Source organism: Calonectris borealis, chromosome 1 (assembly GCF_964195595.1).
Source record: "Calonectris borealis chromosome 1, bCalBor7.hap1.2, whole genome shotgun sequence".
Classification (NCBI taxonomy): domain Eukaryota; kingdom Metazoa; phylum Chordata; class Aves; order Procellariiformes; family Procellariidae; genus Calonectris; species Calonectris borealis.
Window position 1 is genome coordinate 94,165,415 of NC_134312.1, and position 22,470 is coordinate 94,187,884.

At 48.3% G+C, this 22,470-nt stretch overlaps 2 protein-coding genes across 5 annotated transcripts in view; one reads left to right on the plus strand and one right to left on the minus strand.

The window, feature by feature from the left end:
• Window positions 1-2,666, plus strand: part of ST3GAL6 (ST3 beta-galactoside alpha-2,3-sialyltransferase 6) — a 45,544-nt gene extending 42,878 nt beyond the window's left edge. For 3 of the 4 annotated variants that reach the window (XM_075167509.1, XM_075167538.1, XM_075167528.1), the window contains one exon: window positions 328-1,699. In XM_075167509.1, coding sequence (XP_075023610.1) covers window positions 328-408 — 81 coding nt within the window. In that variant the 3' untranslated portion in view covers window positions 409-1,699. Of the gene's footprint in view, window positions 1-327 lie in introns of all 4 variants that reach the window. The other variant, XM_075167519.1, reaches the window with a different exon arrangement.
• Window positions 2,667-5,974: 3,308 nt separating this feature from the next.
• On the minus strand, window positions 5,975-12,072 carry COL8A1 (collagen type VIII alpha 1 chain). The gene is made up of 2 exons (XM_075171525.1): window positions 11,760-12,072; window positions 5,975-9,876 (listed from the first exon to the last, which is right to left on the minus strand). Exons 1-2 carry the CDS (start codon window positions 12,070-12,072, stop codon window positions 7,970-7,972), a joined length of 2,220 nt encoding a protein of 739 aa, XP_075027626.1. The 3' UTR covers window positions 5,975-7,969.
• Between the last annotated feature and the right edge of the window lie 10,398 nt (window positions 12,073-22,470).

Here is a 22,470-nt window from a genome sequence, read left to right on the forward strand (position 1 = left end):
TGCCTCTAAGCATGGGGAGGAGTTGGGAGAGTTAGTAATGGAAGGACTTGTGTGAGACTATGTCTTGCCCATTCTTGCCACTGAAGGAGCATCCCTTTTGGTTTGTGTCCTAATGGAAAATCTAATCTAGTTTTGAGCCATAGAGTCACTCACCTGTTTTCATGGGAGACTGTGCTACAGCCTTTGCTAAGAAGTCTTTCCCCAGAGCTTTCCTACTCTTAGCATCTTCCAAGTATTACAGGTAATTAAAAGGAAAGAACAACAAAGTGATGCTTCTGGTAATAATTTGAATTTATTTTTTTTTATTATTCCCTCTCATCTCTTTAGAATGAATACCACAACATCAATGCTGAGCAGAAATTTTTGAAGATGCTTATAGACAAGAACTTTGTGGTCAATTTGACGTGAAAGTTGAATGGAAAATACAAAGAACAATCACTATTTTCAAGATTTGAAAATTTTTTATTTTTTGTATGATATTTTTATTTTTTAAGTGCAGCATAACTGTCTACTGTCTAAAAGGAGCACAGAAACCTCACCAAGGCAGAAGCTTCTTCTAAGCCTGAGGGCAATGGACTATTGCAAACTGAATTAACTGAATTTCTGTGAAGCTATTTAATAATGGGAAAACCATGAAACTTTCAGCTGAAAGTATCAGGGATATATAAAAATGTGATGCACATCACTTATTTATCAGCAAGAACTTTTTCCATACGATTACTTCTCTGGAGTACTTTTGTTTCTGATGTTGTCCTCCAAAAGAATTACACTGTCAAGAGACTGAGACGACAAGTGTTTAATTAGCAGAGCGATGTAAAGTCTTGAATATCTGTCTTGTACTATGAAAATGGCTTTAAAACAATGCCTATAAATCATTACTGTGTGTTTGGGAGAAGGGGGAACATACAGAGAGTGTACAAGTTGTGGTCTGCCCTACTCCTGAGGAGGGGACGTCCATCTTCAGCAAAGAAGCCACAGCTTCTGCGCTGGCTGTCGACTCTGAACTGCTGTCTGCCTTTGCCAAAGGTGAAGACCCTTTGGTCTGATTTGTGGAGATGTTGGTATTGACAATGCTTGTGTTGTACCCAGTTTATGGAAAACCATACTCTCCGTGCTGTGCGTCCAATAAATTTTACAGTTGGTGACTTGACTTAAAAAAGAGGGGATTATGAAGACTGAAGAGTTGTCCTAACTACCTGCGTGTCAGCCGCTTCCCCCAGACCACAACACAAACGTGAGCTGGGACAGAGATATTCACGCCTGAGTTTAAATTTAGAGCCAACGCTTGTTGGATTCCTAGATCTCCAGGACAGGATCTCTTGTATCTTTCTGTTTGCTCCCCAAGAATCGAGGTGTATTTTTCCAAACCAGCACAATCTCCGTTCTCAGATGCTGTAATGTGTTTCCACTTGTGAAATGCGTCAATATGAGCAATGAATGTTCCTGTTTTCGGCAGTAGAGTGTGCTAGGGAATACCCAAGATGTACCTCAGCTGAATTATCATTTGGCTTCTGTTTACCTCTCCTGTCTTGACGTTTAGGTTTACAGGATGTGGCTGAACTAAATCATTTAGTGGTGGGAACTTACTTGGGATTTTAATTGAAACATTTAATGGTATGTTTATGTTTCCTGTATTGGCTTGTCTCAGACAAGGTTGCTGAATAATTAAATCGGCCTGGGAATGCCCTTGACAACTGTCAAAGAACAAGAAGTAATATGCTGTTCCAATTTTCTCATAGGGTGTGTATATAGATATATATTTTTTTTTAATTGTGGCAGATTTGCTTGAAGATCTTGTGGTTACCTTGATCAATCTCACCTAAAGAAAGCACAAAGAAGTCTACTTAAAAAACAAAAAAACCCAACAAAACCCCAAACAAAAACAGTCTTTAAAGTTGGTAGAAAAACCTTTGCTGCTTTTTAATACAATTATATAGAGAGTTTTAGTATGTTTAGGAGCAGTGCAAACAATTACAATATGAATACAAACACGCTATTTGTGTTTTCAGAAGCTGAGGATTATACGAGTACTGAACACAATTTCTTTGCTGCGGCAATGCAGAGGAATAAGCATTGAAGTGACCAGAGTCATCTTTCTTTTCTCCTATTTCTCTTGCGGAGTGCAATAGGTATTTAAAAAAACCCCACCTTCCCGTAGTTCTCATCTCCCTCTTTAGCTCCTTGGCTCTGCCATTTGGGAATTAGTGAGGGCAGTGAATTGGAGAGGAGCCACAGCCGAAGCGGAGGGGGCTTGTGTTTTTACCTAAGGACTCCTGAGCTTTGGTGCGTTTCAAGCAAATTGGACATATTTGAAATAACTCCGGATGTCATAAAAATCTGTGACAGTGGGCGGGGAAGGACCCAGATGTGTCCCCAGCAAGGGACAGGCTGTGCCACGGCGTCCTGCCAGCTGGATGTGTGTCCCTTGGGCCCAGCTGCTGCAGGGGGTGCTGCAGGGGGTGGCCCGTTGTCCAGCTGTGCGTGGGATGACAGGCGAGAGCGTGGAGGAGAGGGGAGCACGGGAGGTCCTGGGGCACCGGTGCAGGTGACTGTGGTGGTGGAAATGGAGGAAGCCAGAATTTCTTCACCAGGTGGCAGAAGGGCTCTTACTTTGTGTTTCTTTTTTTTTTTTTTTTTTTAATAAACATGCACATTTCTGAGGCTTTGAGGAGATCTTTGCTTAGAAATCTGAATACAAACAGGTGGGGTTTTCCATCAAAAAACAGTGACACTACTGTCTTTGTCTCTACCAGCATTTAATTCTCATGATTATTTTAGTTAATTAAAAAGGTTTATATGTGACTCTGCAGCCCCAGACCTGCAGTGCATTAGACTACTGACAGTAGCAATTCCACATGAACAAAATGCTGAGGTAAGGCTTTTTGCAAAGGTGGCGGTGTTGTCCGAGCTCTCTTTGTGTAGAAGTCCCTTGGTAGACCTTAGACTGTTGAGAGCAGAGGCAGGCGGAAGCGGAGGGCTGCCTCTTCCCCCTCGAAACCCGCGGTCGCTCCCGGAGCCGGGCCCCCCCCAGCTCTCCCACGGGCTGCCGCTACGGATCCAGCTGCATCCGTGTAACGTTATGCAGTACGCTGACTGAGAGGATTTTTTCCAGGAGAGCTGTTGAATTTGCCCTCTCCTCGCAGTGCCTGGTTCGTGTGATGGTGCTTCCCTCTGCTTTTCCACCCCCGTCCCCAGTGGCAGGAGGCGGGTAGGGAGCTGTGGTTCTGAGGGTGTGTTACTTTCTCTGCTTTATTTCCTCTCTGGAGATATTCTTCCCAGTCATCTAAACGGACTCCTAATTTTCCTAGAAGGTTTTCTGCTTTTTTGGGGGGTTTTGTTCTGCTATAGTTAGAATCCCCCAAAAATAATTGGAAAAAAGGCTTCATGGCAAGGAAATGGTGTCCCCCCCAACTCAATTTTACTTAAGATAGACTCCTTTATTACTATTTTTTTTACTACATCAGCTTTTGTCTCCCTAAGATTACTTTTTTATAGTGTTTGATGTTCTCAATGCATTTAATGTGCTGTCTACAAGCATTTATCCTTATTGGCTGCGCCTTTTTATTTCTTCGTAATAAGCCTCCCCATTTGTATGACTGACTTATTTTTGAAATGAAGCAGTAATCCCAGGGATATTTTTCCCCCACTTCTGTGCTCCTGCAGGGATGTCGAGTCCGTGCATGCCAAGGTTACTGTCCCCAGCTGACTAAGGAACATTGAGAGCCAGACCTGTTCACTTGGGACCGAGCCAAGAGCTGACACTGCTGATAAACCACGGGGTACTAGTTTTTTTTGTTTTGAAAGCACAGCTTGCAGGCCAGTAGCTTTTCTCTTCAATAATAAGCAGCTACCCAAGTGATTAATTTCCTGCCCCCCGTAAGATGTTTTGGTAGGATTCTGTGTACGCCAGCCCTGCTTCATCACCCACTTCACACGGTCATTTCTGCTCCCTGCCTTGCGGACAGGTATCGCTTTTACACTAATTTCATGCAGGCGGGAATAGCTATACGTAGCGCGTTCCTCGGTAATGCCCACAGATCACAGCGTCTATTCACAGGCGTTTTGCAATACCAAAGACTTGCCTTGGGTCCCTTTGAAAAAAGCAATAGTGCTAACTCCAAATACTTAGATCTTTTCTGAGAGTGAGCTGCTATTAAGATTTTCTTTTTCCATTTTTGCCATTCGTGAAAGTGAATTCTCTGCACTGAAACTTCCCTTTAAAAGCTACCCAATTTTTTTATCGCAGCAGCAGTGAAGCTGCCCATTTTGGAATCCCAGGGTGCTGCCAACTTTCTTTGCATGTCTGGCAATGGTGTAACTATATAGGTACCCAGTGTCTCCCATCAGTTTTCTTCCTGAATCAATTGCAAAGTCAGATGGCCTCATCCCTTCCTCCTCTGTCCTTTTCTCCAGCAGCCTGCTGAATTTCAAGACGGCAGCATCTTACAGCAAAGGTGCTCCTGCATTTTACCTGCCACCCCCCCTCAAAATGCTGCACTATCAGAAAGACCCAGCTCTAAGGTACCAAAGTACGCACCAAACAGGCAGGATGACACACGTCAGCTGAAAGCTCTGTTTGGCTCAGACTTTTAGGGGGTTGGTTTGTTTGTTTTCTGTCGGGAAAGTGTTTTTTCCTCTGCTGTAATAATGAAGGGAAGTAGAGAGATATGACTTAAGAAGGAAGGTCACAAATTATTGCACTAAATACGAATCTGAGAGTGCCTAAAAGAGATTACTAAATGACATTTCCAGTGACTGTATTGGTGATAGTAATACAGAATCACAACTTCTGTGTTTAATAATTAGCGTGTGGTACCTCTTGTTTCCTATGCCACACTTTCCTTTTTAACAATGCCCCGGGAGGTAGTATAAATACCTTAACTTTTAAGTGGAGTCTGATTTTTAAGAACATATGAAGCTCAACATCTGTTTTTGGTATTGGTAAATACTTATTTTGTTTGCCATTTGTCTTAAGTTTTATATGCCTTTAAAGTGCCAGCTGTATTTTGAAGACATTCTTACAGTTGTTTCAAGTGAAATTTCGAATGCTACAAATGGAAAATGATTACTTTCCTGTGAATAAACTGTGTTAAAGACGGTGCCCTCAGGCTTATTTTTGCAAGGTCTGTGTGTGTGCAGACGCGCGTGTGTGCCCAGCCCCATTATTAATGCTGTGTAAAGTATATACAGTGGTGTCAGATACGGTATCGAGTTTCAGAACAAACTTTGGTGCTTAGTAGAGCAAACAGAGCTGAAAATTTTTGAACCTAGGTAGGCTGAGCTGTACTGCCGGTGGAGATCTCACTCCAGGCTGAGTAAAAGCAAAGCCAGGACATAGTTTTTGCGGGTAAGATCAAGAGCAGCATCTTCCTGTTTTTAATTTTTCATGTTTTTTTAATCTTACCTGTCTTATTGGGGACGTTCAGGGGAATGCTAAAATAAAAGATGTTTTAACAAAGATGATGGTGTGTGACAGAAGACTTGAGATAGAAAGTGAGAGACACTGATTGCGATGTTTTGGTTTTTTTTCTCTTTCTCTTTGTGCAGTAAAAATGAGATGCTGGGGAGCGGGGAGCTGCTTAGCCAGCGGCTTCAGGGAGTCTAAGGGAGATTTAGAAAACAATTACCTGACACAAGTAGGTATTCCATGCATTCATTTTAGCACCGACAGTTTAGGAGTTTGCCAGCTTGGAGGAAATGCCTGTCTTTGAGGTGAGATCAGGGGAGCTACACCATGGGTTATAATTTGCTCCCTGCAACGGAGCCACAGTTGAATAGTGATGTAGATCAGTGACACATACGTTGCCGCTTTCACACTAGGCTTTTGCTGCAGGTGAAAAAATGGGGAAGGGGAGAAATGGGAACAGCTGTTTTCAAATCACAGGGAGAGCCAAGGACGTGGTGTGCGTCTCCCAGCCTGGGCAGCCAGCCCTGGCTTTTTGGGAGGGCGCGAACACTTAACAGCGCACCTCCACGACGTCCGATTTTTTGGCTTCCCGCGCACTGCCACTGCGCCTTTTTAAGCTGCGCTCCGGCGTCGGCTTACGCTGAGCAGGCGCCCGTCCCTGCAGGCTGCCTGCGGGAGCCCCTTGCTCTGCCTGTTCCCCCAGACCCAGCCGCGCTCTCCCACTAAATGCGATGCCAGGACGGCGCGTTGCCCCCGGAGGCTTAGGGCAGGTTTTGCCTGTAGAGGGGAACTAAAGAAAAGGGTATTTTTTTTTTCCTCTTCCCATCAGGCTGTCAGTGGCTTCAGAGAGTCCTTGTGGTCTGATACACAAATTCAGCGGGTTGAGTGTTCCTGAATGAAGACAGGATTATTTTTTTTTTTTTAAGATATTTAATAAGATATTTTTTTCAAATCAGTACAAAAATTTTAAATACAAAATTATTTGCTTTTGACATATCTCATATACTCTAGGAACATACAGACGTCACCAATGCCTGGTAAACTGTCCGTCCGTTCCTGCCACCATTCCATAAAATTTCTGAGATAAAGCACCACATTATATCACTGGAGTCCTTAGTCAATGTTAGACTGCATTAAACTCTGCATTTAAATAATGGTAATGCCAGTTAAATCCAATCTTAGTTCTGCATGAAAAATCTAGTTCATTTTTGAATCAAAAGCGGTAGCGTTAGCTAAAGACATTGAAGAAGTGATGAGTATTTAACTCTTTGAACTAGCGTAACAGGGTGTGATGTGCAGCACTGTACAGGGAACCACAGCAAAGTACACTGCCCGTTGGAAGCGAATACTTTTGAGGCGAGATTAGCACCATTGATGAACAGACAGCTCTTGCAGAAAAGTTGCTTTCCTCACGTACAGAAAAGGTCGAGGCCTGCAGGCTCTCCTTGACAGTTGGTAACATATAAATAAGGATTGGAAATCAGCTTTTATATTAAATGAAGTTCTTGGATAAATTTGCGTGATCAGTATTGCTGGTAAAGTTATTGGTTGATCTCAAACAACAAATTAATTAATTAGCAAACAGAGCTACTTCTGCTAGCCAGTCATTGAAGAGTAAACTGATTTAATTTTCGCTGAGTGGCAGAATAGGTGTCTCTTCTGACAAGCCAAACAGACGCAGGTTCTTAGCACGAGCACAGAAATCCCAGCGAATTTATACTGCCCTGCTGTATTGCCACATGTTGGCCAAAATGTCTCAACCACGTGGCACAAAGCAAATGGGGAACCTTTCATTTTTGTCTCTATTTACCTCGTCTACTTCACTGTGCAAATGCAGATGGAGACTTTTCAAGTACTGTGGCATTTGGAGGTGAACCCGGCGCCTGCTGGAGCCAGTGGTGGCGTTCTGGGTCCAATGACTGCTGGAGAAGGCTCGCAGGGAATAGTTACACCATCGATACTCCTTTTCCGTCATAAATAAGTTGTTCAGGAAAAAAACCACACCTGCAGGGATATTTTATATGGGGAAGGGAAAAAAGGTCTCCAGCTAAGAGAACCTTTGCTTGTCAGGCAGACCTGCTGTCAAAAAGCCAAAAAAACCCCCACCCAAACAAATAAAAAGCCACTCAATTTTTTCCATATAATTTGAGACGGACCTACTCTGGTTTAAGTCACCGGTTTTCATCTCATAACTATGATCAATGCAACAGTCAAATATGCAATAGGAGTGAGTGACATACACTGATTTGAACCTTAGTACTGAATTATTGTGAATGAAATGAAGTAAGCATGGCATCACAGAAATATATAATGTACAGCTAATATGTCCCCGTCGGGTGCAAAACAACTGTTTATGAACCTGATACACATCTTTAGATATGTTCACCACACCTTTTTTTTTATAACTAGCTGTGCATAATGTTAAACTTTGGTGTTGTGGTTTTTTTTTGTACAAGATGGTCCAAAACGGTCATAAAATGCATCTTTCGTGGTATAAAAGTTTGAAGCAGAGAAGAAAGGTTTTGATTTTGTGTGTATGTGTGTGTGTGTCTGGTTTTTGTTTTACATGGGATACAATAAATATCCTGAAAAAGATGAATGAACGTACTGCCCGGCATAGAGTCCTGCCGCCTGCTCGGATGGCATTTGAACGTAAACCTTGTCTCCGGGCATCAGCTGGACAACGGCGCTGCCCGAAGCCTGGTCCAGGAAGCCCTTCTTGTACTCGTCGTAGGTGTACATCAGCGGCTCGTTGTTCTTGAACAACGCCACCCAGACGCTGGCCCCTTTACAGTGGATGTGGTAGGCGAAGTAGTAGACGCCAGGGATCTCGCAGGTGAAGATCCCCGTCTGGGGGTTGTAGTTCTGCCGGCCGTTGTAGAGGAGCTTGTCGAACTTCACGGGCACCCCGACTCGGGGGAAGGGGGTGAGGAGCTCTGCCGTGAATGCGGGCATCTCGTAAACGGCGCCGCCAGCCTTGCCTTTCTTGCCCATGTAGCCGTAGGGGGGCTTGACGCCCTCTATCCCCGGCCCTACCTCAGGCAGGTACTGTCCTACGGCCGGCGGAGTGGGTGGGATGATGACCGGGGGACCTGGGGGACCGGGGGGGCCGGGCGGACCCTGGAGTCCTGGCTGGCCAGGGGGACCGAGTGCCCCGGGCTTCCCCGGGGGTCCCTGCAGCCCTGCGGCGCCGGGTTTGCCCACGCCGGGGAAGCCGGGGGGTCCGGGCAGGCCGGGCTCCCCCTTCGCCCCTGGCAGCCCCGGGGGGCCGATGGGACCGCTGGGGCCCGCAATACCCGGGATGCCTGAGGGGCCCTGAAGCCCCTGGGCGCCAGGGAGCCCCGGCTCGCCCTTTGGCCCCACGAGCCCTGGGACACCCGGCAGCCCCGGCAAGCCTTTGTGTCCGGCTTCCCCCTTGGGCCCTGTGGGGCCTGGCAGCCCCCGCAGCCCAGGGGCCCCCACTTCCCCAGGAAAGCCTGGCTTTCCCGGAAACCCCTGCAGGCCTGGTTCGCCCTTGGGGCCGACCGGTCCCGGTGGCCCCACGGCACCCCCTTCTCCTTTGGGTCCCGGGAAGCCAGCGGCCCCCGGGGGGCCCATTATGCCCGGCAGTCCCGGCTGGCCTGGCTCCCCCGGCGGCCCCCCCATGCCAGGCGGCCCTGCGTGCCCCTTCTCCCCCTTCGGCCCCAGGGGGCCGGGCAGACCACCCACACCACGCTCACCTTTGGGCCCGGGGAAGCCCGGCTTCCCAACCCCAGGGAGGCCGGGGGGCCCCGGCAGGCCTGGCAGGCCTTGCTCCCCTTTGCCGCCCGGGAAGCCCGGCTGGCCGGGGACGCCATCCTGGCCGGGTTTACCAACGCCGGGCAGGCCGGGAGGGCCTTGGATCCCGGGGGCCCCCGGGGGTCCCTGCAGCCCCAGCTCTCCCGGGGGACCGGGTTTGCCCAGGGGTCCCTGTGGGCCGGGGAAGCCGACCATGCCTGGCTTGCCGACCCCTGGCAGCCCCACGGGGCCAGGGGGGCCGGGCAGCCCGGGTGGACCCTTCAGCCCTGGCAAACCCGGGATCCCGACGCCCTTCTCCCCTTTTGGCCCTGGGATCCCGGGGGCTCCCGGGGGCCCCTTCATCCCGGGCTCGCCCTTCGGCCCCGGCTGTCCCTGCAGCCCTGGAGCACCGGCTTTCCCTATGCCGGGAAGCCCGTGAGGCCCCGGTGGTCCTTGTGGCCCAGGTATCCCCATGGGCCCGATCTCCCCCTTCGGCCCCATCTCCCCTCTCGGCCCCGGGGGCCCCATGACCCCCGGTTTCCCCGGCATCCCCGGCAAACCCGGCTTCCCAATTCCTGGATATCCTTGTGGGCCTGGTTTTCCTTTGGCTCCTGGCACACCGTGACCTGGTAATCCTGGTGGCCCCGGTGGCCCTCTTGGTCCAGGCTCACCGGGGGGACCTTGCTCGCCCCTCAGACTGCGGATGGGCATTTCTGGGTTGGGAAGAAAAGAAAAAGAAAAAAGGAGGAGGGGAGGGGGAGAGACAAAAGGTGATTGCAGTCGCATTCTTCGAGAAACACAAAGGCAGTTTTGAATTGAATGTGCTTGTTATGATGCTTCTTGGTTTTGTAGTAGGTAGGGAGGCAGAGCTGGCCAGCGACTTACAGGTTGGTGTTTGGAACGAAGAGGATGTTCCTACTGTTTTGCATATCCCAAACTTGCCTGCATGTTTCTGTTTCCACAAAATAATTAGTTTGCATCATATTTGCTTATTTTTTGCCATGCAAAAACCATTTGTGCTTTACTACTTTTTGCTGCCTGTACAATCTCAAGCAGCGAAACCTGCTTTTTGTCCCATATTGCTAGTAGACTAATCTACTCTTAAGAGTTTTCGCAGGACACGGGAGGAATTCTGGCATAAAAGTGCTTTTGCTGGAGGGGCTTACACTAGCAAGATGAATTAAAAAAGATTGTATCAGTAAGAAGTTTGTACGTAGGTATGCCTGCATTTTCACCAACGCTTTGGTTCCCATTAAGATATTACTGGAAACCTACAGCCTTACCCAGCATTGCTAAGCTCCTGCGGGCTTTTGGCGTAGCCACGTCTAGTTAGACCTCTTCTAAACACTTCACAAAATGTTTTTATTGTCCAAACCCACATTTTTGTGTATGTGACCACTTAGCGTTGCAGGTCAGGGTGAGGGAGTTGGCTCATGGGAGTGGTTGTCCTGGGCTTGGTTGCTTTTCAAGCTGCAGGCTTTTTGTGTTAAGTGGAAAGTCTGCTTTTCTCCAGCTCTGAAATGGATAAAGAAGCGAGAGATTTGGGGCAAGGGGACAGATGAGGTTTCAGGGCAAGAGAATTAACTGTTCTTTGGGAGGCAGAAATCCTCCTTCTCTGCACATGTTGTGTTTTATGCACGTAGAAAACCTCGTTTGCTCACAAGATGGGTTGGTTTTACTATAGCCAGTCGTGCTTGTTCAGACACTCCAAAAATAGGCCCTGAAATCTTCCATTTTCCTCTGAAGCCAGCGGAGGTTGTGGTTACGCTGAATCCTCAATAAGACAGAGTTAACCAGCTTGTCTGAAGTCGCACAGATGCTCACTGTCCCAACAAGGATTTTATGACACTGGATGTTCCTGGTTGCCCTTTGTATTTTGGACATTTTTGTTGTTTTCTTAAATATCCTAATATTGTCCAAACTTCCTTTACTGAATACTAAAAGTGCTTGTACGTGCAGACTCGTGCAGTAATGCCCTGTACCTTGAATGCCTCCATTCTCCCATAAATAACCTCCAGAAAGAGGACTGCAGAGTCAGAAGAGCAATTACATGTTTTTATTTGCAAACCTCTAAATCACAGGGTCTGGACAAATCCAGACAAAACCGTGATATTCCCATAAATTCAAATCTTGGGGCTCTTAGCTCTTATTTCATGTCCAGTCGCTGCAGTGAGAGAGGGAGCACCTCTAGGCAGGACCTCGGCCTGTCTACCTGGGCCATCATCTGAAACCCCATCAGAGGATTTTCTGCAGGCAGGTGGGATTATGAGGTTTCTCCTGGCCTCGAGCAAGCACCCAAATGAACCTGGGGCCAGCCCCGGGTGCTGGAGGCTCCTCACAGGTAGGGCTGCTCAGAGGCTGTACTGCAGCCCGGAGGATGACTGTGGCCTTCCTCTGGTGGCCCTGAGCTGCCCCACAGCTCCTGTGAGCCTGTTTTGTCCACCCATGGCCAGGTACCAACCTGGCCAGCTCTCAGAGCACCTGGGTGCTGTGCCCAGCCTGCAGCAGCCTGCTCCCCATCCTCAGTTACCCCCGGGCAGACGGTGCTGTGGGGCACGAGGCCGGACTGTGCAGGGGTGGCGAGGAACGCACCTACCTTTCTCTTTCTTGGGAGCCATGTCCTTGCCGAGCAGAGGCATCTGCGGGACCTCCTTCATGTATTGAGGCAGATGGGGGTACTCTTTCCCGTACTGCATATGGGGCACCTCCTTGCCCATGTGCTGCATCGGGATGCCTTCTTTGCCCAGCGGTATGTGAGGTACTTGTTGTCCGAGGGGTTGGTACTGGGGTATCTGGGGTGGCAGCTGCTTGATCCCATAGTAGACACCTCCTTGAGCAGACCTCACCAGCTCGAGGTAAATGGTGACAGCCACTGCCAGCAGCTGCACAGGGAAGAGCAGTGCAGCCATCACCTGCGAAAAACACAGCAAAACCCACAGTTGGCAGAAAATGTTCTTCTGTGTTGTGTGCTTCCCACTGGGGCTGACCTGCTCTCATTTTCTGCAGCAGACTGGACCTAAACCTCTGCAAACTGGCGCTGGTTTGTGTGTTGCTCAGAAGGACATCCTGCAGCAGGCCTGTATCTGGTTTATTGGAGGCTCTTACTCAAATAGTACTATTATAGCAAATGTCCTTATGTGCATTTAATTTTATACTACCCCGCAGACTGGGTGGTGCCCTCTGCGATTTCTCCATACGGGGACCCGCTCCCTCCCATCCCCACGCTGCAATTTGCTGCTTTCTGGCTTGTGTCAGTGCCATGACACAAGGTTTGGGGAGCTCTTCTGCAAGCTCCGCACAGGGGGAGACCAGGCAGGGGCACGTGGCATGCTTTCTGCCCAAGGAAGCTAAATTATCAACACCCCTTCTGCTATGCTTCCCATAGCAATGAAAGCTCAGTTTCTGCAGCTTAAATCCGTGCCTGGGATTGTGCCCCGTGGCTGTAGAGCCCAGGGGCTCTCCACTTCCATCACAGCTCCTTGCCAACTCTCCTCCTGAGCTGGGCTCCGACCTTCTCAGTCTTCACCCAGAAGAACAGGGCCATCTAGGGGCTGTCTGGGCCATCACTGCCTCCGGGCAGGATCAGCCAAGCCAAGCCTTTCTCCGGGCATGTTCAACTATTTTCTAAAGGTCGCCCCCGCTGCGCACCCTGTCCCCTCCCCAGGCAGCCCATCCAGCGCCTCACCAGCCCTGCTGACACAACAGAACAGGGTGGTTTTTTCTTTCTTTTTCTTCCTTATCAAAATATAAGCTTGGGACTTCTTGTCCCATCTGCTGTCAGCTTTCCTTTCTGCAGTAGGGGCGTTACTAGCAGGTGAGCAGCAAATCAGCAACCAGGAACTCCCTAAACGAGTGCAAACTGGGGGCCAGCCTGAGGTAACGAGGAGATTCTCTGTGTGTTACCGTTCAAGTATTTTGCAGGTTGTCCCATTACGATGCTCTGTAGGCATGTCCTGCTCTTTTGAAATGCACATGGCAATTGCCAGGCTTGATGCTGTCCCCAACTCCCCGCTTTTCCACAGTGCAAAGGCTCCTTGCGCCCAACCTGAGCTGCTGGAAAAGCCCCCGCCGCGCAGGCACGCTGGCAGAGCTTTGCCAAATTACTCGTCAGAACTCGCCCGCTGCTGCTGGGCCCCGCAGAGCCCAGGTGTGACGAGGGTGGCCTCAGGAGGCAGCGGGGGCTTTGTGCCGCCTGCTTATTTTCCTGTCCTTCTCCCACAGCCTGGCTTGACAGAGGACAAAAAAGCCCCTCCGTCTGTGGCAAAGCGGCTCAGCACTGAGCCCCCTTCACCTGGCTCCCTGTGCCTTAGGAGGTATCTTTCGCAGGGCGAAGCTTTTCCCTTTTCCTGCTGGGGCAGGGACCGGTCCCCACTCGAATCCAGCTGCTCGTGGGGCTGCAGGCCCAGCTCCCCTGCGCAGAGTGATGCTGCAGCACGCGGAAGGACCCCCCCCTCACTTGAGGGACAGCGTGACCCGACATGGGCCAGGACGTGTCCTCCCAGGGGGCTGTAAGGAGATGTGGCTTTGGGCAGGTAAGGCTGCTGCTGTGGAGAGCTGGGGGAAAGTGCGAGAGGTAGGTGGGGTTGGGGAGAGGAAATGCATTTACAGTGGAGGGGGCGGTAAGCAGCTCCGCTGGCCTCCTCTAACACTGTGCTGTGAACAGCAGGCCTCTAAAAAGGCCCTCAAAGTAATTGGGAGCATGGGACTTTGCAACGTATCCATGAGGGACTCGCGCCCGGTGGGCAGAGGGTGAGAGCGGGCTGCAGGGCAGCTGCAAGACTTGCCAAGCTTAGGGAGTGGGTCAGTGGCACCGCAGGCGTTGAGCCCTGGCGTTGCGACTTGGGCTTCCCCTGCTCACCGCTGTACAGCTTGGCTCGAGCACCAGGAGGGCTGGGAAACTGCTTCCCTGTGCTGTAGTGAAGGTTATCGATCAGGCGGTAACACTGGGTGTCATTTAGTTTTTATGTTTTACTCCAGCTTGAAGTTCTCCATTCACTTTGCATTAGCAAAGCACCTGGAGGAATGCTCGCTGCTCTTTTAAAACATTTCTCCTTCATTTTGCTCTACGAAATCTAATCTCTCAATGGAAATTAGTGTATCATCATTACTGCAGGTGTAAGTGGAGGCTAAATCAAAATTGTGTAGTTAAAACAACCAGCAGAAGGTTAATATTTTCAATAATGTTCCTAAACAGACAAACAAACTACAGAAAAGATGGCCTATGTGTTAACAGCAAAACAAACCATTTAAGAAAATGACATATTAGTGAATAAACACTAGATGGAGCATATGTTGCACAGCTGTGTTTCTACAGACACTTTCTCTCCCAGGAATTTAAGGTCTTGGATGTAACCAGCTGCCATGTGGCAAAGAAAACCAAAGCCAAGATGTACAGGACTTAGTAAGTGTAGCTAAAGCCCAAGCACAGTCGCTCATCCTTGTTCAGCAAAGCATTTCAGCAAACGCTTCATCTCCGGCGAGTTTAACGTGGCTTTTAGCCCATGGTTGGCTGCTTTGCTGTGAGCTAAAGGATTAGGGCCTTAGGACGTGGTATTTCTGCTTAAAGCTCAATGGCACTGGACTGGGAGGACAGCCTGTGCGTGATCAGTTACCAGGCCTCAGCTGGGATGGGGTAACTTATTAACCTGCTGCAGCTTCATCTGGGCACATGGACCTTGAGCGACCTTTTTCTTTGGGGGGGGTAGGGGGGTGGGGTGGGGGTGTTGTCCCCACTCTTGTCTGTGTTGGCCTTTCTGTACCGCAACGAGTAACTGGCTGCAGCTTTGGCTCTCTGTAGCTGAGTAGGGTAACACCTGCCTCAGTTTGCAGGTAAAAGGTAAAATCCCAGCTACTGGAAAATTTGCAGCATTCTGTGCATCTCTCCCAAATGAAAAGCATTGCCTGTATGAAGAGAGAAATGCAGTGAAACCTTTAAAAAAAAATTAGAAGATATTGGATGATTTAGGACTGTTGTTGAAACCTACAAGTTTTTGAAGAATTAGCTTCTTGGCTACTTTGTTGTTCTGGTTGCCAGTTTTTTGGGGTTTGTTTTTTTAAAAAGATAACTTCAGTGGAGTAAGTGGAGAGAGAAATAGGTAAAATTCCTTTGGATGTGATTTTTCTCCTTGTTTTTATTACAAAACATGGGCTTTGAGTGCGAGTGGGAGCTATTCGAAATAATTGAAAAAATTTCCGACGGGGAGACACCAGCCTGCCCACAGTTCAGGGTGAACTCAACCTCCTGCTGCTTGTGCCGAGCTCCCTTGGCCCTGACAAGCATCACGCAATGCACCTGCGGTTTAACAGGTGTGACCACGCAGCACATGAGATGCTTTTCTGTGCACGTGGAAATTTTGAGGGAGATCAGGCAAGACTTCTAGAGATAGGAAGGCTCCAGAAAACGAGGTGATCTCACTACATCTGTGTTTCCTTTAATGTTTTTTGACTCATCATAGCCAAAATACTGTGGCCTGGAAATGACAAATTGCTTCTCATCTATTGATTTTGGCTGGGGCTGGTGCCTGTGACTAGCTGAGGTGGAAGGTGGGGGTTTATTTACTGAACAGCCACGGGCTGGATAGGACTTGGCTGATGTCTTTGTGGAGGAGGTCAGAGCCTCCCTGGTGGCCTCATGTGAGCTGTCTGGGTTTTGGGTCTGGGTCTGCTGCAGGTACCTGGGAAGTGGCCCGTGTTCGGCGCCGGCTGTACGGCTCATCTCTCCCCCTGCTCCCAAATGAAGGAGGGATCAGACAAAATTAGTCTTCATGAGAAATGTGGTAGAGTCGTGTGTGCGACTGCTACTGCTCACTGCCTCCCGGCAGTAGGTCCAGCTGGACTATTGCTATCAGATACCATCACTATAAGGCAAGCCTGCCCTGAAGCATGAGGGGTGCCTGGCATAGTCCTTCAGTGTTGCAGCTCATTGCCTATCTCTTCGTACTCAGCTTCTCTAAAAAGTTGTTTATGTATTGAGAGAGAGAAGTTGAAGGTCTTTTTTTCTGCCCTGCAGTTTGTTTCTGAATGCCTGGGTGCACAGCTCTCATTTGAATCATAGAATCATAGAATCATTACGGTTGGAAAAGACCTCTAAGGTCATGGAGTCCAACTGTCAACCCAACACCACCATGCCCACTAAACCATGTCCCTAAGCACCTCATCTACACGTCTTTTAAATACTTCCAGGGATGGTGACTCAACCACTTCCCTGGGCAGCCTGTTCCAAGGCTTGACCATGCTTTCCGTAAAGAAATTTTTCCTAATGTCCCATCTAAACCTCCTCTGGTGCAACTTGAGGCCATTTCCTCTTGTCCTATCGCTAGTTACTTGGCAGAAGAGACCAACACCTACCTCACTACAACCTCCTTTCAGGTAGTTGTAGAGCGCGATGAGGTCTCCCCTCAGCCTCCTCTTCTCCAGACTAAACAGTCCCAGTTCCCTCAGCTGCTCCTCATAAGACTTGTGCTCCAGGCCCTTCACCAGCTTCATTGCCCTTCTCTGGACACGCTCCAGCACCTCGATGTCCTTCTTGTAGTGAGGGGCCCAAAACAGAACACAGTATTCGAGGTGCAGCCTCACCAGTGCCGAGTACAGGGACATGATCACCTCCCTACTCCTGCTGGCCACACTATTTCTGATACAGGCCAGGATGCCGTTGGCCTTCTTGGCCACCTGGGCACACTGCCGGCTCATGTTCAGCCAGCTGTCAACCAGCACCCCCAGGTCCTTTTCCTCTGGGCAGCTTTCCAGCCACTCTTCCCCAAGCCTGTAGCGTTGCCTGGGGTTGTTGTGGCCGAAGTGCAGGACCCGGCACTTGGCCTTGTTGAACCTCATACAGTTGGCCTCAGCCCATCAATCCAGCCTGTCCAGGTCCCTCTGCAGAGCCTTCCTACCCTCCAGCAGATCAACACTCCCGCCCAACTTGGTGTCATCTGCAAACTTACTGAGGGAGCACTCGATCCCCTCGTCCAGATCATTGATAAAGATATTGAACAGGACCAGCCCCAAAACTGAGCCCTGGGAAACACCGCTCGTGACCGGCCGCCAACTGGATTTAACTCCGTTCACCACAACTCTCTGGGCTCGGCCGTCCAGCCAGTTTTTTACCCAGCGAAGAGTGTACCTGTCTAGGCCGTGAGCCGCCAGCTTCTCTAGGAGAATGCTGTGGGAGACAGTGTCAAAGGCTTTACTGAAGCCCAGGTAGACCACATCCACTGCCTTTCCCTCATCCACGAGGCGGGTCACCTGGTCATAGAAGGAGATCAGGTTGGTCAAGCAGGACCTGCCTTCCATGAACCCGTGCTGGCTGGGCCTGATCCCCTGGTTGTCCTGCACATGGTTTGTGAGCGCCCTCAAGATGAACCGCTCCATAATCTTCCCCGGCACTGAGGTCAGGCTGACAGGCCTGTAGTTCCCCAGATCCTCCTTCTGGCCCTTCTTGTAGATGGGTGTCACATTGGCAAGCCTCCAGTCATCCGGGACCTCCCCAGTTAACCAGGACTGCTGGTAAATGATGGAGAGTGGCTTGGCAAGCTCCTCCGCCAGCTCCGTCAGTACCCTCGGGTGGATCCCATCCGGCCCCATAGACTTGTGAGCGTCCAGGTGGCGTAGCAGGTCTTTAACTGCTTCCTCTTGGATTATGGGGGGTTTATTCTGCTCGCCGTTCCTGTCTTCCAGCTCAGGGGGCTGAATATGCTGAGGATAACTGGTCTGACTATTAAAGACTGAGGCAAAGAAGGCATAAGTACTTCAGCCTTTTCCTCATCCTTGGTGGCAATGTTCTCCCCCCGCATCCAATAAAGGATGGAGATTCTCCTTGGCTCTCTTTTTGTTGTTAATATATTTGTAAAAACACTTTTTGTTATCTCTTATGACAGTGACCAGGTTGAGTTCTAGCTGGGCTTTTGCCATTCTAATTTCCTTTCTGCACAACCTAACGAGATCCCTGTACTCTTCTTGAATTGCCTGCCCCTTCTTCCAAAAGTGGTAAACTCCCCTTTTTTTCCTGAGTCCCAGCAAAAGCCCCCTGTTCAGCCAAGCCAGTCATCTTCCCCGCCTGTTCTTCTTAGGGCACATGGGGACGGCCTGCTCCTGTGCCTTTAAGACTTCCTTCTTGAAGAACGTCCAGCCTTCCTGGACCCCTTTGCCCTTCAGGACTGTCTCCCAAGGGACTCTCTCAACCAGTGTCCTGAACAGGCCAAAGTCTGCCGTCTGGAAGTCCATGGTAGCGGTTTTGCTGCCCCATGCCCTTACTTCACCAAGTATCGAGGATTCTATCATTTCAAGTTGGCCCAAGCCGGCCTCCGACCACCGCATCTCCCACCAGTCCTTCTCTGTTTGTAAACAGCAGGTCAAGCGAGGCACCTCCCCAGGTAGGCTCACTTACCAGCTAGACCTAGGAAACCACCAGTGTCTTTAAATGTCTAAAAGCTACTGAAAATCTTGCTCTTGGTTTTTAAAAGAAGCATATAGATCCCAAATGTGGACAGGTCCTCCAGAGCTTAGGAACAGCAAAAGGAGATTTTCCCAGCGGTGACAGGACTTAAGGAAAATACCAGAGCGAGGGGGAGAAAAATCTGTGCTGAAGATGCAGCCAAAGTGTAAGACTTCCCACACCCTTCACCCAAATCCCAGCAATTTAGGGATCATCTCCAAACATATTCAGGTAACGCGATTCAACATGCTTTCAAAGGTGTCCGTCAGCGGAGCAATAAGCTGGCTTTGGAATGGGATTTTCCCAGGTTTCTGTCAGAAAGCAAGGGAATGTGTCTACATTTATGGCAGGTAAATCAGTGCATGTGTGCACCTTCAGAGAAGCCAAAGGCTTGGAGAAAGCAAAGTTTTACCTTAACTGTTTGAATGTCTGAAGGAAGATGGAGGAGAAGCAGCTGTGCCTTCATAGTGTGTGACGAGTCATTTTGCACCAGTTGTTAAGATTAAGACACAATAAACGTTTTGCTCTACCTAGGGTGGGGCAAGCCACTGGAGGGTGAAGGAACATTATCCTAAACCACAGTGTTCAGCTGCTTGTGTGTGAACGCGTGTGGTTGGCTCTGGGGGTGAGAGAGAGTCCCTGAAAAAACACGTTTTTACGGGCAAAGCTCAAGTGAGAACATTTCTCAATCATCTCTTTGGTAGAGCTGTTCTCCTGAGAAAACTAGAAAGGACCTTCCTCTGGCTATTTGTGTTTGTCAGTAGAAACTGAAGACAAACCAAAATGTAGCAGCAGTTGTAATTCTTAAATTGGTGTGAAGAAATAATGGCTGATTTAGCCTAATTGTGTAAAGAATGTATGGAAAGAGTGATGCCCGTCCACATGGGACTTGAAATCATAGGTGGTCTTGCAAAGGGTGGAAGCCAGACCTTGATTTATTGATTCTTACAGGGAAGTGATCTCTCTGCAACCAGTTTTGGGGTTAACTGAAATTTATCCATGTCTCAGAACCTCTAAGATACTCGCCCAGAGGCTAGCCCTATGGGCTTAATTTACCACGCGTTGCTTTTGAACTGCTGTATTTCCGAAAGAGGCATAAGGCATGAGTAGATCTCAGTGACCTGAACTCTTCTACCCTGGGGACCCTTCCACAGGGGCTGCCTAAAGCTGCAAGGACCCGTTCCCCACTGCACTGAGGGGACAGACTTCCTTAGCGCTCAAGTTTCCACATGGAAAATGACTGCTGCAAAACTCGCAAAATAAAAATCCTAGTGACTCTGGAGATTTCGTGCCCAGAAGAGGGCTACTAAAAAATATTTGATGCTAAAACGCTAAATTCTCTAGGATGTTTTTGACTCGAGATCAAAAGTGGTTAGGAACACGGCTACTTTTGGAGTAACCTTGATAACTGATCATATTACCAAGTACCTACAATGATGTATCCAGGGATGGCTCTGCTCTTGGGCCAGGGGGGAACATTATAAACCTCACTAAAGTCTCTCTTTGTCATGTAGAGACATGCAGGGACAGCGTAATGCAATGGAAATGGCAAATAACGTGTTACCATGCGTAAGGAGTAACACCACTCTGTGTTGCAGAGAGCTGGTGGGTTAGATGCAGAGTAGCCCTCTGTGGGGAGTTCCCTGGCTATCCCCTAGCTCACAGGCAGAGTCAAAGAAGGGCTTGTAAGAGAAAGCTACAAAGTCTTCACAAGGAGATAACCATTTTTTTTCTGTTTTCATTTTTAGTGTTACTTTGGTAACAAATAACCTATACTGTTCCTGTTTTGTACAATATGGTTCCCCTAAACCGCTGGGTTATACATACAAGCGTGTGCACACCCCCACCCCTATGCATATTTTTGTTAAGGTCCCCACCACCTGAAAAGCATTAGATTAATCACTGGGCATATAATTTTTTTTCTGGCATTTGTTAAACTGATTCTGTTATCCAGCTACCTTTCTTCTAACAAATTTTAGCACAAAATGAGAAGAGCAGCTATCAAGGCCTCAGTTCCTGCAGTCGCTCAGCACCAGTGAATAGTGGGGGTGACTTCAAGTGGGAGGTGTCTTTAGATGTGAAAAGTCAAGCAAATGTTGGTTGTCGTTCTCAGCAGCAGTGCCACGATGTGTAGGTGACTTGAGCAGTGATCTTCCCAGCACGTTGTTGTCCACAGTTTTCAAAACTATTTAAAAACTTAATCTCAGCTAAAATTAATCTCTAGATCATTAAACTCCTTTGAGGACTAACTTGTCAGTCAGTGAGTACTTTCTGAAGGGATCTGAGGATACCCTGTACTGCATGGAAACTGAATTTTAGTGGGAACTCGTATTTTCAGGGGGAGGAAAAACCAACAACCTTCTGCTTGCCAAATAATTTTCTATTTGCTCAGAGCTTAGGGTGCCATTTAATACACACATTACCACTTAAATATAAAGCACTCTTCTGCCTTTCTGTGCCAAACAAGGTTTTATGTCATTTGGACAGATGTTTTTGAATTTGCAATCAAACTAATTAAACTCAGTTTGGTTTTTTTTTTTGAAAGTTCTGTCATACTCCGCATAAAAACAGGGAGTGAAGGCAACCAAATGCAACCTGGCACAAATTTCCTCTGAAGGCTAACCAGTTTCGTAATAAATTAAGACTAACTATGCTGATTTAATCTTATTTTCAGCAGTAAAGAGCAGGAGGATGGTAAGGGTGAGCGCAGCCCCTGTGTGAAGGTTCAGCTATGCTGTTGACAGGAGACGATTCCTCTGTGCCTGACTTCAGCCCAAGCAGGTTTGGGGTCCTGCATCATTTTACTTGTAGTGGTGCCTACAGCTTCATTGAAGGCGATACCTGTTTCTTGAGGAGGCAAAGAATTTACCTTGCTAAAGGATCTATAAGGGCCTGTGCATTCAGTAGGGAGGAAAGTAGGATTTATGGTAAATGTAATCCTGCCTTCTTGCCTCTTGTGAAACTCTCCCACAGAGATCAGGTTTATTTTTCCCCCCCCCCTCCCTCCTTTTCACTGTCCCCTCCAAGGAAACAAAGTAGTGTTGAGTGTCTGTGTTCAGTTTAGATTACCAAGAAACAGCTATTGTTCAGTATGTTAAAAATAAATTAAATCATATTTTGCTCAAGGTCTAACAACTGTGTCTGATTATCATGTGGTATTTACCAAATCTAAGACAGTCATAACAAGGATTGTCATAATAAACATTTTAAAATGCACACATGCATAAACCTGCTGCTAATAGGGAATATGCAACATGTGGCGGATGCCTATTTCTATTTTTTTTTAAATTCAAAATACGGACTACACTTGCTTTCTTAGAGAAGTGTGAAAACATCTAAATAAATGGCTTCATCTTAAAAACTGATAATTATCTATAAGCTATCTTTGGCTTCAGTGGTAATTAGATGATCTTTTCTTGCAATGCCTGGGGAGATCTCTGTTTATCCATTTGTAAATCCATTTCCAAAGACAAAGCAACTGCCCCTGCTCCAATCTTTCTGTAAATACATTCGTGCGTGTGCTCAGTCTGGATAGTCAACGAGCTTTCTGTATGAAAACGGCACTCTTGGGCTTCCCCTGTTTCTTACTTCCAAACAGTGTATATTTGCATGTGTGTCTGTATCTACATATATATGAAAATAGTTGTCTGTGCGCAGGTATTTAGGTGTGCATACATGTGAAAACACACATCCTGGGACTGGAAGCAGCCATGATGAGAAGGAGAAATTAGGCCATGCAGACACAATTGTATTGCCTTTAGTGTTCTCCCCATGCCCCGTCTGCTGCGAGCCTACCTACGTGGGCCCGGGTAGGCATCTCCATCTCTCTCTGCAAATCTGGGCATGATTAGATTGGCATCTCCACAACCCCTAACTC